Source organism: Pestalotiopsis fici, assembly GCF_000516985.1.
Source record: "Pestalotiopsis fici W106-1 unplaced genomic scaffold PFICI_Scf_8, whole genome shotgun sequence".
NCBI lineage: Eukaryota > Fungi > Ascomycota > Sordariomycetes > Amphisphaeriales > Sporocadaceae > Pestalotiopsis > Pestalotiopsis fici.
Window position 1 is genome coordinate 386857 of NW_006917098.1, and position 16247 is coordinate 403103.

The 16247-nt window shown below is 43.4% G+C and overlaps 5 protein-coding genes across 5 annotated transcripts; 2 read left to right on the forward strand and 3 right to left on the reverse strand.

Moving 5' to 3' along the window:
- Positions 1-3426: 3426 nt before the first annotated feature.
- PFICI_10817 (uncharacterized protein) lies at positions 3427-3840 on the reverse strand (the record flags this gene model as incomplete). Its single annotated transcript, XM_007839398.1, has 1 exon — positions 3427-3840. One exon carries the CDS (start codon positions 3838-3840, stop codon positions 3427-3429), a length of 414 nt encoding a protein of 137 aa, XP_007837589.1.
- Positions 3841-5770: 1930 nt separating this feature from the next.
- PFICI_10818 (uncharacterized protein) lies at positions 5771-6840 on the forward strand (the record flags this gene model as incomplete). The annotated part of the gene is made up of 2 exons (XM_007839399.1): positions 5771-6143; positions 6206-6840. The coding sequence occupies 2 exons, from the start codon at positions 5771-5773 to the stop codon at positions 6838-6840; spliced, it is 1008 nt and encodes a 335-aa protein (XP_007837590.1).
- Positions 6841-8118: 1278 nt separating this feature from the next.
- PFICI_10819 (uncharacterized protein) lies at positions 8119-9631 on the forward strand (the record flags this gene model as incomplete). The annotated part of the gene is made up of 3 exons (XM_007839400.1): positions 8119-8656; positions 8731-9156; positions 9225-9631. The coding sequence occupies 3 exons, from the start codon at positions 8119-8121 to the stop codon at positions 9629-9631; spliced, it is 1371 nt and encodes a 456-aa protein (XP_007837591.1).
- A 120-nt stretch (positions 9632-9751) lies between these two features.
- PFICI_10820 (uncharacterized protein) lies at positions 9752-10534 on the reverse strand (the record flags this gene model as incomplete). The annotated part of the gene is made up of 1 exon (XM_007839401.1): positions 9752-10534. One exon carries the CDS (start codon positions 10532-10534, stop codon positions 9752-9754), a length of 783 nt encoding a protein of 260 aa, XP_007837592.1.
- A 1443-nt stretch (positions 10535-11977) lies between these two features.
- On the reverse strand, positions 11978-13583 carry PFICI_10821 (DNA primase large subunit; the record flags this gene model as incomplete). Its single annotated transcript, XM_007839402.1, has 2 exons — positions 11978-12155; positions 12229-13583. 2 exons carry the CDS (start codon positions 13581-13583, stop codon positions 11978-11980), a joined length of 1533 nt encoding a protein of 510 aa, XP_007837593.1.
- Between the last annotated feature and the right edge of the window lie 2664 nt (positions 13584-16247).

The window sequence follows — 16247 nt, forward strand, 5'->3', positions numbered from 1 at the left end:
AAATGGCTAATTAATTTTTTTTTCGTTTTATTTACTTTAAAGCTTTATTTTTAATAGCTCCTAAATATAACTAAATTTAATTATTTAAAATAAAGCGTTAATTATTAGCGTTATAGCTTTTTTATATATAGTAATTTTATTCGGTATTAAATTTAGCTAGGTTTTTGCTATTATAATCGAATTTATATAATTTTTTTAATAATTTTTGCCTTTTTTCGATAATAATAAAGTTAAATTAACGGCGGAAAATATTTTTTATTTTTATATTTATTAAATAATATTTTATAATTATTAATAGCGTTTTATTATTAATTATAGCCAAAATTATAATAATAATAAGTTTTTTATTTAAAAGGTAAATAAGGGTTTTTGCGATTTATTTAGCGGCCTATTTATTAAGCTTAAATAATATTATATAAACGCGATAATTAAAAATTCCTGCTAAAAATTTTAATTTATCGATTTTAAATTTAAAATCTTTTAAGCAAGGAATTAATATAATTAAAGCTTGCTTTAATATGCTATAGCTAGCTATATTAGCGGTTATTTGCCTTATATTTTTAGCTATAGCTTCCGTAGCACCCGTTATAATTGCATGCTTTATAGCGCTTTAGCCAGCTTTATTAGCGATCGCCTAAATAGTTATTATAGCGCTTTAATTACCTTTAATTAAAGTGCCCTAGCTAATAATATAGGGTTTTAGGTAACCTTTAATATTAGGTGCTATATTATAATAAAAGAAGCTATTCGTAATATCTTTTATATTAATTATGGTGCTATTATATAGGAAATTAATAGGGATTTAGTATATTTAATATAAATAAACGGATTTAGCTATATAGGTTTAATTAAATAAAATGCACAAGACCTAATTGCCTCCTATAGCCCACCGGAAATAGCCGTCAAACCGGAGGTCCCGGGGTCTGATGCTTTTATCCGTCAAAACGAGAGTTATACCTATTACTTTAGTCAAAGTCAACTTTCCACACTTTCAAGGGTCCCGACTTTGCATCTTAATTCTTTTGACAGGACTAGACTATATTGGCGCCAGCGGTCTCCCTTTTTCTTTTTCACGAGGTGAACGGCCGGGCGCTAAAGATTTCTCCCTAGATGCACAATGCCGCGGTCTCGAACTGTCACGAGACACGAGGCAGCGTACGCGCGGGAGATAAGAAAACGGTGAGGAAATGGTCAGATGACCGAAATGACCTTGGACATACGTGCAAGTCAATATCATCAAAAAAGGATTGGCTTTCCGTCCTGGGCAAGGCTCGTGGAGTATGTTCTTTCCTTCGATCTGCACCCCTCCGGACCAGCGCTGGAACTTGAACTACACGAATCGTCACGATCTAAACAAGAGATGCCGTTTCCCGCGGAATGCTTTTTTCATCATATGCTTTGTCATGCGCTGACGTGTGTAGACTTTTTGCCGTATGGTACTACGGAATATGCACACCAACATGTGTGCAGATCTGCACATCCATGGAGTCATACATAATCTGATGGTGAAACGTGAGATCGTCGAGGTTGTCGAGGGGATATCCCGACCATTCTGATCTTTATCTGTCTCCTCGTAAGGCTACATAATACATACATACTGCATTGGGCACTGCCTAAAACCCAAGCGACGATCGCGGGAAGCATAAAGTAAATCAGGCAACGTGGAGGCCTGAAGCTTGAACAGCCTGACAGTTCAAAAAGCAAGACACAATGGGAATTGCACAGGCGGTAAGGTGAGTGGGTTAAAAGGTGAGAGGTTGAGTTTCTTCGATCCCCGGGCAATGGAACAGATCGCGGGTAAATGTGGAGTCCTACGTATGGATCGGATTCCTCTATACAGATCAACCGTTGCCAAGGACGGGATCGCTCGTCAAGCCGGCCTAAACCCAGAAACGGATTAAGCACAACCACATGGCGCGCCGGAAAGAGTGCAAAAAAAGATGTGAATAGCTTCAGATTGTCTGAAACTTTACTAAAAACACCATCAGGGCGCAGGAAATTTTCATGGGTTCGATCGATCCCCTCCCGGAGCATATTCTCCTGCTCTCACACTTTGGCAATGTTCACCACCTCTAATTCCTCCCCCGGGTGCACGCACGAGCACGCCTGCCTTGATCCCCCATGCCAAAAACCTCAGCTGCGGGTCTCGGTTGTTGCAAATCGTAATGCCCAAAGACGGCACTTTTCATCATGCGGCTGAAGTCCAAGTCATTTTGATTTTTCTTTTTCTTTTTCTTTTTCAGCACGGGAAAGTCGGCCGATCAGATTAGGAGAAACTCGGATGGCCGGGACAGTGCTCCAGACAATGGGCGGCACGGGCTTTGGTGAAAATAGCGCTATGGTAAGCATGACAACATGAAGCGTAAAAGTTCCCTATTCACACTACTATACGTATGCACTTGTCTAGCATTGCGCGGCTTTGCATACTACACGTATACATTTGGTATTTTTTGAAAAAAATTAAAATTTGTCCTTGTCTTTTTTCGTCATAATTTCTTCTCAACGATCAGCATATCTGGTACTATTCCCGACACCGTGGTACACTAGTCCAGCGGGCGGTTCAAGAAAGATCGCTCTGCAAATCATTGTTTTTAGTGTCTGGGCAAACAAGAAAGTCTGACTCGAGACACGTTCAGGTATGTTGTGAGTTTTACCGTTAGATACGGTTCACATCGTGTGATTTTCTTTTGTTGTCACATGGTGTATCGATGCAATCTTTTCGTCTCCCCCGAGTATATACCATGTCCGTTGCATAGACGCTGGATACATCATGACTCGAGAGTTTTGCTGAATCAGCCGTTGCTACTGGGATATCACGGGTGGTGTGACCACCTCTAATAAGTTGGTCTTCGATGCAGTTAATGGTGGAATTGTGTTGCGAATCGGCACTCGGCCACTGCTACTACGACCCGAGAATGAGATTGTGCTCGCCAAGCCTGATATTTTTGTTTACTCATCAATCACAGAAGAATCGAGTCATTGCTTATCCAGGCCAGGGCCCATCACGAACTGGGGGTTCGCATATGCGGCTTGAATTTGTTCACTGAGTGGGTCGTGTCATTCGTCCCTGTCTCGGCCGAGAACAGTTTCGGCCGGCACGCCTCATTGGAAGCAAAGCAAGAACGGGGGGAAAAAAGAGAGAAAAAAAGAGAGAAAAGAAGAGGAATAAGACGGGAAAGCAGCATCATATTCTTATCAAGCTGTAGACAAGCGACATTGGTTAAGACTGCATGCGAGGTAAATTTTCATTTGATTCGTGTTAATGGTATTTCCCACGCAACAAATTAAGGATATTATGTTGCGGCTACTGCAGTTAAGATCAGTGAAAGAAGTAAAAAGAATAATTATAGATATCGGGGTATCAAATGAGTTTTCTCAGCCTCCCGCTATTTATCAAACATGGTTTGCAGACTTATAACGATCCCTTCAACGCGGAAATGTGGTTGCCGCCATGTTCTTGTCGTTATTCGGCACAGGCTTTTTACGAGTTGGTGAAGTGGGAGGCGACTTTAATGCACCTGTCAAACCTTTGGGAGAAAGACAATCTTTGAGATCAAATTCCAGCTGCATTGGCGAAATTCTTTTCGCGCCATCTGTTGCGTTGTGCTGAGCCCTCGTGGAGGGGCCGGAGCCGGGGCCGGCGAGGGGAAGCTTCGGCGTGTAGACGGCTGCCGATTCAGCCAAGGTCGGCAAGAGTCCGGATCGCTTAGTTGGGGTAAGCGGCAGCTCCGTTAGCGATGCATCGTTGGACAACTTGCGGCGCTTGGGGCTTGGGGTGCCGACTAGGCCTCCGAGGGGTCTTTTCTCGGGTGTCACTGTGATTTTGATTTCTCGATACATGATAGCCACAAATCTATTCGGCGTCTATCTTGTGCTTGTGCTTACGGTACGAGTTGTTGCAATGCAAATTGTGATCCATCATGCCAAGAACGTGTACAGACGCAAATTAAACACGGTTTATATAGATCGTGAAAATACGTGTCAGTGATCAAGTGCCGCTTTTGTGGGCAGTTACAACAAACTCCCATCACCTATTCACTTCGTCTTTTCAGCAAGGTGATATTTTATCGATAGCAAGACTCAACTAGGTTAGGTACTTGGTGTTTGACGGAAAGAGTTGATACATCACAACTCTGCAAGCATAGCATAACTAATGCCATGAGTATGTCCTCAAGCATAGCGCCCGTTGTTCCAATTGACCGTGACTGAAGCAAACGTTGGTCAACCGGAATGTAAACGGAGCTTGGTGGCGAATACACAGCCACGAGATCTTCGCTCTCGCATCAATGCCTGAACTACATCAATCGATAGCCGCTATCTCTACCTATATTCCGAGGACGATTTTGAAATCTGGAAATACGATAACCGAAATTGCAAGGACCCCGAACAACGAGACCCACACCGCTGCCCAATCTGTCTCTTACTGGGCTTCTGCACTATGCTTATTCGTCCACTGGCCCGGAGGCTATCTCATTAGCGCCCAAAGTACCCCTATTCTTAGCACCCTGAATCGCGACTAAAAAGCCTTTCCAGACAACGGTCTTTTCTCGAATTCTTCTAGAAGGTGAAAAATCTTACGATAAGGTAGAAATGCCCCGTTTTCTTGAGGACCCTGAAGCGGATCGCGTTCGTGATCAAACGGGCCCCAATCATCTGGGCTTTTGTTTGGGGATGCAGTCCAATCGTCCCCGTCGCGATCCGCCATGACAGCCCGTCCCGTTCATAGCAAGTCGGTCTAGTCTTCAAAAGGGTTTCGACTGACAACTGTTAAATGACAGAACCGCTGGCTTCACCGGCGTGGAGAAGTCTGGTCTTGCTCCATCCGCGACCAGCCGGTGAAGACACGGTCGGCGGTGACCAGACTCGGCGCTTCCGTCAAACGTAGCCAATATTCCAAGGTTGGGTATCGAAACCGGCTGTCCCGACAACAAGTTGCTGACTTGTCTGGGTAGGATAACTGGATCAATGGACCGTGGATGGCAGCATTGGCGCCTGGCTGGGGCCTATTATACACTGATACTGCTGATGGACAGATTCTATTGGACGACCTTGTCTATTCAGTTCTGTCACCCTTGCTTACAGTAGCAGCCCAATAGTGTTGATATATGCACTCCTCTAGATGCGAGAATTGGTATCTGACTCATCAATGCCATGTGCTGGTGTTTTCTAGATCACGGCGATGATAGCTTTTGTATTGCCGTTTGAAAGCCAGTGGCAATGCTCATATACCATCGCAGCAACATACTATGGCAATGGGCATGGGAAAAAGTCATGCTGTGAAAAAGGAATACTATTGGCTGTGGAAAAAAAAAAAAGTCGCACTGCGAGTATGCCACAAGATATGCGCAGGTAACTCTAAATCAGTCCGCTAGTATCTCACCTGATTTGCTTAAAACATTCCGAATTTATCATCTGGGATTAAGAAGCAGAAGCTCTATAGTTGACCTGTATGGATCACATTCAGGGAAACATATTCCGAGCTCGGGTTATAGGTTCGACCAATAGCGCTGAAGTAACTTCAGTGTGTGTAGTTCCCCAACCTTGGCTTGCTTACATCGGAAACCCTCATGGGGAGCTAAAACCCGAGCTCGGCTTTGAGACAACCAGCCAATGAGACTGGGTGAATTGATGTCTACATGACACTATAAAGTTCTCCAATCTTGTCCCGCTGGCCAAGATTAAAAAGAGGATAGGGAAGGTAGAAGAAGTAGACGAAGAAGAGGAACTACCATACTCTCTGACAAATAAACTTCAATATCTCCATTTGAATATGCTCGTGCGATCTAGTTTTCAGATTCAACGCATTGCAGCTCGGTCTTTTGCCACTGCTGCGAATACGGCTACTCGCATCCAACTTTCTCAACCTAGACAGCCGACTGTTGTGAAACCAACTAGAGATCAACTTTCACTCCTTGATGAGAGAAACCTCGAACGTGCAGTCCGAGCGATCCATGAAGATGGCCTCGTCGTTGTGGAAAATGTCATCTCTCACGACGTCATTGACCGCCTGAATGAGAAGATGATTCAAGACGCTCTGGTGCTTCAGGCTCGTGGCAAAGATGGGCCATTTAATTACAATCAAGGAAACCTTCAGCAAGACCCTCCGCCTGTCGCGGAGCATTTTCATCCATCTATATTTCTTAGTGAGCCTAAGCCTCCATCCCATCAAGCACAGCAAGGAGATTTACTAAGAATGCCGCACTAGATCCCATTGCGACACAAATCACATCAGCCATTCTCGGCCCCAAGCCAAAATGGACCTTTTGCTCGGCCAACGCAGCCATGCCTCCGCTGCCCGGCGCAGAACCGCAGCGGCAGCCCGTGCACTCGGATGCTGATTTCGCTCATCCGTCACACCCATTTGCCCTCGTGGTCAACGTTCCCCTCGTCACCATGAGGCCAGAGAACGGCTCTACCGAGGTATGGCTCGGCACTCACACTGGTAACATTACTCAACAGGAGGGGTCACATGGAGATCGAGCGAGTGGTCGCATCAAGGAGGAGCTCCTCAAGAAACAGACAGAGAGAGATCCTCCTACACAGCCCATCATTCCCAAGGGCTCTATCATAGTTCGGGACCTTCGTCTTTGGCACGCCGGGATGCCGAACAAGACTGACCAGGTCAGGATTATGCTCGCAATGATTCATTTTGCATCTTGGTATCGGAACCCGATGAGACTCGAGTTTTCTGACGATATCAAGCCAATCATTGAGAATTTGGATTGTCAGGGAAAGCTCGAGGTCCAGGTCCCGATAGAATGGGCGACGCGCAAGCGAGCATTGCAAAGTTATCTTGACAGGGGCTTTGGTAATAGCTATGACTTCAATCAAGCCTTATAGAAAGTCCATCGAAAACTAACCTGGCCCGAACTAGGGCAGGATCACCGCCAACCACGCTCAAATGGCGACATGAAGTTTGATATTTGCTTGAGAGATAACAGTGCGCGGCCAATGAGAATGTCACCAACACTGATAGTGTCTCCAGATATATTTCATGACCAACATCGGCAGGTTCTTGGTAATATCTGCATGCTTGACCACTCCTTAGCCATTCCAATGAATTTTTTTTTTATTATCACAAGTTTCTATTTTATCTATTCAAAATACGTGTTAATGGTTGCGCCGCTTGTGAGTTAATACGATACTGCAACTACGGATGCCCAGAGGGCAACTGTTGAAAAACTAAGATTTGGATAAAATCACTATAATTATAGCAGCAAAAGTCCACCACCCTTTTTGGGATTTCTTCTTAAAAAGAAAACCGGAAAAAAAAAAGAAAGAAAAAGAAATGAGAAAAAAGAAATAAAGAGAAATGAAAAAGCAATGAAAAAAAATGGGGGAAGAAAAAGAAAGAAAAGAATAATAAAATTAATTAATAACGTCAGTAAGGCTGAAATCGGGGGGTTTCAATAGTTTGTCCTCTGGTGCTCCGTATGCAATTCTGAATTCCTTGCCACATCGTGTCACGCTATAGGTCTGAACTCTGATAAACAAGATTATACCTTATACAATACCTGATGCCCAAACAAGAATAAAATAAGATTTCTGGGAGTTTATTTCATTGTTTGGTTACCTAGATATGTTCACATATTTACCCAGATCCTGCAGGCCAGAAAGGCGGTGTTTCGGGGAAAATAATTGACTTTGGGGCTACTGGGCGCCTATGAAAACACGCCGATGGGGCCAAGCCAGACCCGGCCTCACACTCCACCGCGCCCTCTGATGCTGGTCGTTCTCATGTCCATTGCAGACAATGATCCCAACTTCTCGCGAGGCTTATACTGTTGTAGACTCACTTGTTTCATTTACTGGCTAGATAAGCCAGTAGCACTGGTATTGACCTGTGTCGTCTTTCCGTAGTATCCGCGCGCGAATTGGTTTTCCAGATGGGGGCGCGATGCCAAGGGCATTGAACCGAGCAGGTACGGCGACTCACTTCTCTCCATGTACAAGCCGAGACTAACACACTATAGCTTGGTAGGCGAGCCTCCTGCATACCTTGCACTTAACATCAGATGTCCAGAAGACTACCTGGCCATGTATGGGACTCGTAGCTAATACTTGATGCCGCAGCAACACGTGTCGTAAACGAAAAGTTAAATGTCAGTTGTCTATATTATGCTTGTTGTCGCCGGACCTCACACTGATCGATGTTCATGTGTAGGTGATGAAGCATCACCCGTCTGTGGGCCATGTTCCAAAGTTGGCCGCTACTGCGATCGCACGACGACGGAGCGTCGTTTCGTGGCCTTTGCGGCGACTGGCGAGGCTGCTTGGTCAAATGAAAAGGCATCGTCCTCATCACTCATCACCATCAACCGAGAGTGCCTTGAGAAGCCAGAGATAGCCGGCTACTTTCACCACTACATTACCCATGTCGCGCCTTGGTATGACCTCGGCGATGAGTCTCGACACTTTGCGCTCACCGTGCCTCGGCTCGCGCTGGACCAGCCACTTCTACTTGGGGCCATCATTGCCCTGTCCGCAATCCACGTGGCGCAGAGCACGGGCAGCGCGACCGCGAAGAGGGCGGCCGAGGTCTACCATGGTCATTGTATTCGATCCTTGATTGAACTTGATCAGTCGAGCGTCGTGCTCGAGAATGGTGTCGCTTTGGCGGCTACGTGTTTGCTAAGGTCCTTTGAAATTCTGAACGGTGAGATCGATACTCTCTCCTGAATTCAATGTACCCTCTGAAGAGAATGAGTAGTCATCTGACTGATGAGGTAGAAGTTCACGATCCCCAACGGCATCTTCGAGGTGCCTACTCTCTAGCGTCACAACCAGCAGTCGTTCGTGATGGGACTTTTACTGTACTGCACCAGGCCGGATTCTGGAACTATCTTAGAGAGGACATAACGTTTAGCTTGTTCGAGGGCTGCCCCTTGAAGGTGGACTTGGACTTGGCGTCCAGCAGTCTGGCCGTCACGGCGGCTCGATGCCCGCTGGACTCGATATCGTTGTTGCTGGGTCAGATTCTCAATGCCGTACATACGAGTACAATGTCATGCGACATTTGGTCCGAGTTCCAGGAGAGATTGACGTCTTGGTATAGTTCCTTGCCATTGTATATGCATCCATTCTCGACTGGAACACAGGCTGCGCGATCGATAGAAGGTCCATTACCTCGATCGTGGTTTTTGCAAGATACCTATGGTTCGTACATGTTTCACCGCCGCTCTTCCGATTTTATTGTCCCTTGCTGAGCTTACATGGAAACATAGCATCAGCGATGCATTACTTCTTGACTGCCACATGTGTTCTCACCACTTGTGCTTCGGAGAATCAGCTTCCTCACATGGCGCAGCTTTCTGGGATTGGCAAGGACAAAACACCTTCCAAGGAGGATATACTTGAATACAGTTCACTTAATATTTGCGGGATTGCTTTCACGACCAATACACCATCCGTCCTGGTCAATGCATTTGGTCCCATGTTCTATTGTGAGTCATTTTTGAGTTTGAAGGAATGTGCCGAGGCTTACTCGATCCCCCAAGGCGGCAATTTCATCAGACAGGAAGCAGCACGGCAGGAAATAATACGGCATCTACATGCGTGCAAGAAAATTGTCGGCTGGCCTGTGGAGCGTGTTGTAAATTTGCTATGTAATGAAGTTGCAGAACAGAAATAAGAGACTAATCGCCAGAACATGTAAGAGAAACTTGGATTTCACCGTGTAAAATGATTGCTACCTCTACGCGACTCTGTAGCAATGAGAACTTGTCAATCTAAAGCTTGATATCATATTACTCTACACCTGGGGCCAGAACCCTTGTTCCAACTGCAAGACCTCCTTCCACACTCTCAAAGCCGTCTCATCGACATCCGCACCACTGTGCGTCTCGGCGTACTGGTCCAGACACGCCTCAATCTCGTCCACAAATGCGCCAAATTCAGCAGACGTCCAGTTGGGTATAAACTCCTTCCTCAACGCTCCGCCATCGAGATCGTCCTCGGCCTTGGTCTGACTTGCCTGGCCCTGGTCCCGGGCATATGTCCACGCCTCGTGGTACACCTTTTCCGTAGCCCAGAGGAGCACCAGCCCCTCAAAGACTGACTTGTTGGCATTGCCGCCCGCGCCAAAGGAATCAAACAGGTCCACATATGCAGCCGTTGTCGGATTCGGTCCAAACTCTTTACCGCTGCCGCCGCCGCCGCCGCTGGACCCCACTACCTTTTCGGCCGGGACCACTGCAGCCAGGTCAAGCCCGTACTTGGCCGCGGTATCCTCAAAAAACGCCAACTCCACCAAGATGCCGTCTAGGGAGCTCTTGAGGACCTGCACGACGCGCCACTCGAGCGTCTCCCGGATGGGCCGGTCGGACCGGACGGGCAGGCGCACGCGCGACAGCAGGCCGCCAATGAAGCGCGCATAGGCCTGCGCGTACAGCCGGTCCTGCGCCAGCCACTGGGACAGGGTCGTGGGCGGGAGACGGCCCTGGCCCGCGAGCTGGAGAAAGGGCGATTGGGTGGCGCGCTTGTAGGCGTCGGGGGTCTGTGGGTGCGAGAGGAGGCGGGCGGTTAGAGAGGGCATTGTGCTTGTGATCTAGATATTTTGTATTGTGTGAATTTATGAAGGCGTTAATTTAAATCAACCTTCTGGATTGGATGGATCACCACTTTGTCAATGTGAATGTGTACTGTTGATTTTGCATATATATATATATATATATTTTACACTGATGATTCTTGTGCAAGTTGCGATCTGCTACAAAAAAGATGGGGCAAAGGTGGGCATTTTGGCCGTCGTTCAGATGAGGTGCTTACGTTGGGAGACACCATGACGATATGTGCTGACCCAAAAGTAAAATGCAGACAAGCAGCACTTTGACTTGTTCGCGTCAACCTAATTGTCTTTTTTTTTTTTTTTCTTTACGGCTGACAATAAACATTTGGTGTTTGATAACCGCACTCGCACATGTTGGAGAGATGATCCAGAATGGGCGTCAACCGGTCGTCCTCGTCCAGCTTTGGTGTTTTCCAAAGGGGAGAAAAAGACTGAAAGCCAAGCTGCAACACTCCGCCGAAGAAACACATCATTCCGGGGAACCTCGGCATCAGTACTAAACTAGTCTCAACCGCGCACTCGGGTTTTCTTCTTGTCCTTTTTTACATTATTATATCATTGTGCCGCTCGCTCTCGGCACGTTCCCTCGGCGGTAACCCCGGACTGTTGAAGAGGTTGGGGTTTGTGGATAGTTTTTCGCAACGCTAAGAGAGTCTTTCTTTCTTTCTTTCTTTTTCTTTTTCACACCTCCAGAATAACCGTCACCAATGGAAATACGTGGCACTCATCTGGGCTCGGCTCGGGAAAGGTCCGTTGTTATTTAGCGCATCCGCTGCCTTGGATCCAACACCGTTTTCCCTCTCCATCCTCACCGTCCTCGTAGAGAATTCCAGCCTCGATGACGTAGGCGGTACTCCAGTAGCGGGGAGCAGTGAACTAAGGCAGGTCGCACATTAGAGCCCAGGTTCTAGACCTCGGGCTATTTCTCTGGCGCTGCCAATTGTAGCCTACTATACAGGACCAAAGCGTAATGCCCCCCTGCCTTGACAACGTGACCAATGTTTGATTTTCAGGTTTCCCATGTCAGATCAAAGTCGTATTACACATGCTACTTCGTCACGTCAGGGTCCCCCTTTTGATACCCTTCCTGCAGCCAAGCTAAGCAGGAACTTGTAATTAACGCGCTCGTGGGCAACTAAAGTAGGCTTGCCGCCAAAGGATTGAACGTCCGAATACCGTCCCGAACAACAAGATGCCGTTGATTTCCAGTTCCGTTTTCGCGACGGATAACATCAGCGTGTATCCGTAATCATGCTTCATCCCATCCATCAACCGTAACGCCAACGTATGTCCTCGTGATGTGACAAGGCTGTCGTCCGGACTACCTATCACTATAGAGGAACCATTTCTAGAAACAAGTAACAAAAACCAATGGCAAGACGTCTATCTATATGAATATTGAAAGAAGGGTTATCCCTCCATCTTCACATCTTCGCTCTTTACGCTGCTGTCCTTTCCTAGGTTCTTAAGTAGATAGCTGCGCTTGAAATACTCGTTGGGATGTACAATCGTGTCTAGCTGGGCCGCGGTCATGATATTCTCATCCTTGGCACGCTTGATCTCGCTCTTATGAACGTGTTCAAACACACTAGAGAAGAGTTTGTTAGTTGTCGAGTCAAGTAGGAATCCATCAATACTGATGACCTGTTGGGAACACTTACCGATTACAGGCCAAGTGGAATTTCTGTGCTTCCTTGTCCTGCTTGACACCTTCTAGGACCGACCTGTCCGAAATACCGACAGCTTGTAGCAGGGCAGTCAGGTTCTCCTGGTTGAAGTGTCGGTACGGACAACCATGCGCCTCACCCGGACCTGGTGGGTGCTCCGTCAATATCTTTTGACACGAGAATGGCGAGTAACCGCCACCACGTCGGTTGGAGTCGCCTCCAACGTCTCCGTACGCGTGCCGGACATTGTATCTGTAGTCCTTGTTGAACTGGTCATCGGTGAGCTTGCTGAATGACGTCCGCCAGAAGATCAAGCACTCCTCCAGGTTCAGGCCGATGCCCTTCAAGAACAAAGTGTACTGTAAACGACCATAGTGCTTGAGATGTGCGTCGCGCCGTAATGATCGATGTAGGTTCTGCATGCATAGCGGGAAGCTGGCAGAGAGCTTGTCCACGTTTCTTGCCGAGATGTCGGCTCCACCAACGGCGGTCGTGCTGCTGCTGTAAGAAGCATCTGGCGTGATAAAGTTCTTGGAGAGATGATCCAGAATGGGCGTCAACCGGTCGTCCTCGTCCAGCTTTGGCAGCGCCCGCGCCGTCAGCTCCAGGGCGCGCTCTAGTCGCCCTGTAAACTCTGCGACCACCATGCTCGTCTGCTCCCTAGCAGGCACATACGCCTTGCCACCCTTGAGGAACACCCTCCTCGTCTCTACCAATTCCGGGACACGTTCCCAATCAACCTTGAAGAAGCTATTGTCATCCTCGGTCTGCTCTTGCTTCTTGCGGCTGTCCGCCATGGCTCGGAGTTCGTCACTATACTTGCTGCGCTCCTCGGGGCCAACCTCTTCCCAGTCCAAGTTCAGGGTCTTGATAAACTCTTTGAGCTCTTTGCGGTTATGCTCAGCATCGTCATTCAGTCTCAGGCGGAATAGCATAGTCTCGACGCGGGTGAACCTCCTCCTGAGGTCCTCGGTTGATGCAAAGGCTAGTCGCAGAATAAAATGGCTGTAGTGATCTTTCTGGCGCTGTGCTTGAAGCTGGGAGCTGTTGCTCGAGTTTGTGTCAAGAGGCAGGTACTTTTTGAGCAGAGGCTCCATGTGTTCAGAAGTATCCTTGACATTCTTATTGCGAAAAGAGCAGGCTTCGAGCTCGGCCAGAATGCGCAGGCGATCGATGGCCCATTGTTCGAATTGCTCAAGCGTGATGTCGGCTGTTGGTGGCAGCGCGTAGAAGTTGAGTCGGTTCGGATATGCTGTCTTGGCGAAAGACGGGTCTGCAAACTGTTTCGTGCGATGATCGAGAGTCGCTCGCCGCTTTGGGTCGATGCGGTTGTAGTTTGAAGAGAACATGGCGGCAGGCGAGGAGGATCGGGTTGATTGACGTGTCCTTCAACTCTATTTCCGCTTCTCCTTGATAATGGCAAGCAATCGTGCTCAATACGTCCAAGTGAGTGCCTCGTCGTCGCCACAAACTTGAATCGCTTGAGCCGAATCTTTGGTGATGGCGGCCTTGTTTAATTGAATTTCCAGGTTGATCGCGACTCAGTATGGAGGGGACGCGACGCGACGCGGCGCTGGGAGCAAAATTGACCAATCAGGTAATGTGCAATGCATCGGCGGGGCACTTCATAGTGTGGGAAATTGATGGGGACTTAGTGTATTTAGTATAAATAAACGGATCTGGCTATATGGGTTTAGTTAAATAAAATGCATAAGACCTAATTGCCTCCTATAGCCCACCGGAAATAGCCGTCAAGCCGGAGGTCCCGGGGTCTAATGCTTTTATCCGTTAAAACGAGAGTTATACTTATTATTTTAGTTAAAGTTAACTTTTTATACGCTTTTTATAACGAGCGATTTAATCGAAATAAAAGGATAAGCTTTATTACGATAATTTATAATATAATTTATAGTTAAATAATAGTAATTATATTTATAATTAGGTTATAATTTATTATATTTAGCAAATATACGAAATATTTAAAATCCTTAGGTCGTATCGCTTTTATAAGCCTATTAGCGGCGTTTTCCGTAAATATAATTTTTTTAATTAAAATATTCCTAATAAAGATTTTTTATTAAATATAATAAAAATACCTTTTAATATGCTTTTTCGTAAATATGCTAATTTAGGCTTTTGCTTACGTTTTTACGTTTATATTATTAATTAATAAAAAAATTACTTTTTAAGGTATTATTTTTAGTTTTTTTAATAAGTTTTTAATAAATACGGTTTTATAAGCGCTTTTATTAATAGCGTAATATTTAGCTTTTATAATAAATTAAATAATTACGCTTTATAATTTTAAATTTTAGCTTATTAGGGAGCCCGCTATAAACGTTATTTATTTAAACGTAAATTTAAAAGTTAATTTATCGCCTGCAAAATTAGCGTTAACGTAAATATATAATTTTAGTTCTTTATATTTAATATAGCGATAAAATCGAGTATATTTTATTTTTTTTATGCGGGTGCCTTAAAGGTATTATAGCATTTTATTTAAGTGTTTAATATAATTAGGAGATAGGTTATTTATAAAGCGCGTTTATACTTTATTAGCGTGTGTTATATTTGCGCGTAGCTTAATTATAGCGTAATTTGTTTTCCCGAGCTTTTTAAAATATTGATTTTTGGATTTTTAATTAATATAGCTTTTAAATTTATAGGTTATTATTATTAATCCCGGATTAATAAGAGTAATAGCATTTTTAATATTTTAATATCCGAGTTTTTTAAATATTTAATTTAAATATTTGTTTTATAATAATATAATATTATTATTTTTTTTTGGATAATGCGTATTTTTAAATATTATTTAGCGGTATTTAGGTATTATAATTTTAACTATTTATTTAGCTATTAAATTAATTTTTTAATAGCTTTAATATTTATATATATAATTATAAAATCGTTTATATAAAAGGTTAGTATCGTTTTATTAGCTTTATTTTAGTAAATGGTATTATTAGTTTTTAGTTTTATAAAGCCTAGCTTTTTTAGTTTTTTTTTAATTTTTTATTATTATTCGAAGCTATTTTGCTTTAAGCCGTATAAAAGGCGTAATAGCCTAATTATACTGCTAGGAATATAATTATATTATTATATAATATTAAGGTATTAAAATATAAATTTACTTAGGTATAAAAATTAGCGTATATAGATTTTTTTATTAAGCCGGCCTAATAAATAGGTTATAATAAAATCGATTTAAAAGATTTTCCAGCTTTTAATTATAGCTATCGCGATTAAAACGCGGATGCTTATTTATTTAGCTATATTAGCAAAAAATTTTTTATAATTAATTTTAAGGGTTTAAATAAAACTTTAAGCTATAAGGCGTGCTTTTTATTTATTTATATTACCGGTAAAATTATATTTAGTTTTATATATTTATTTAAATTTAATTAATGGCTTTTGCTTTAATTTAAAATTATTATAATCGAGGAATTTAAACGTTTTTTTTTTAAATAGCTTAATAATTTTTTTATTATAATTTATTGCTAATTAGGTTATTTTTATATATTTTTGCCTAATTAATTAATAATAAATTAGGGTTATATTTAATAATTAATATTAAATATTTATTTTGCATTTATTCGAATAAATTATTATTAATTAATAATAAATAATTATATAAGCCTTTATTTAGCGTAATTAATAGCGCGCCTTTAAAGCTTAAATTTTTTTTATTATCCTAATTATAATCCCGTAAATTAATTAAAGCGTAATAATTATTTTTTATAATTATATTTATATATATATAAATATACCTATTTAAGCTTTAATATACTATAATATAATTATAATTATTATTTATATATATTATAATATATTTAATTATGCTTTACCGTATAACTATTTATATTTAAAAAAAGCCGGCTTTAAATTGCCGCGCTTTTTATTTTTATTTTTTAGCTATATTTAGATTACGAGGCTTTATATAATAAATTAATTTTAAAATCCTATATTGCAGCTTATTTTAAACGTATTACGGGAGTAATCTAATTATTTTT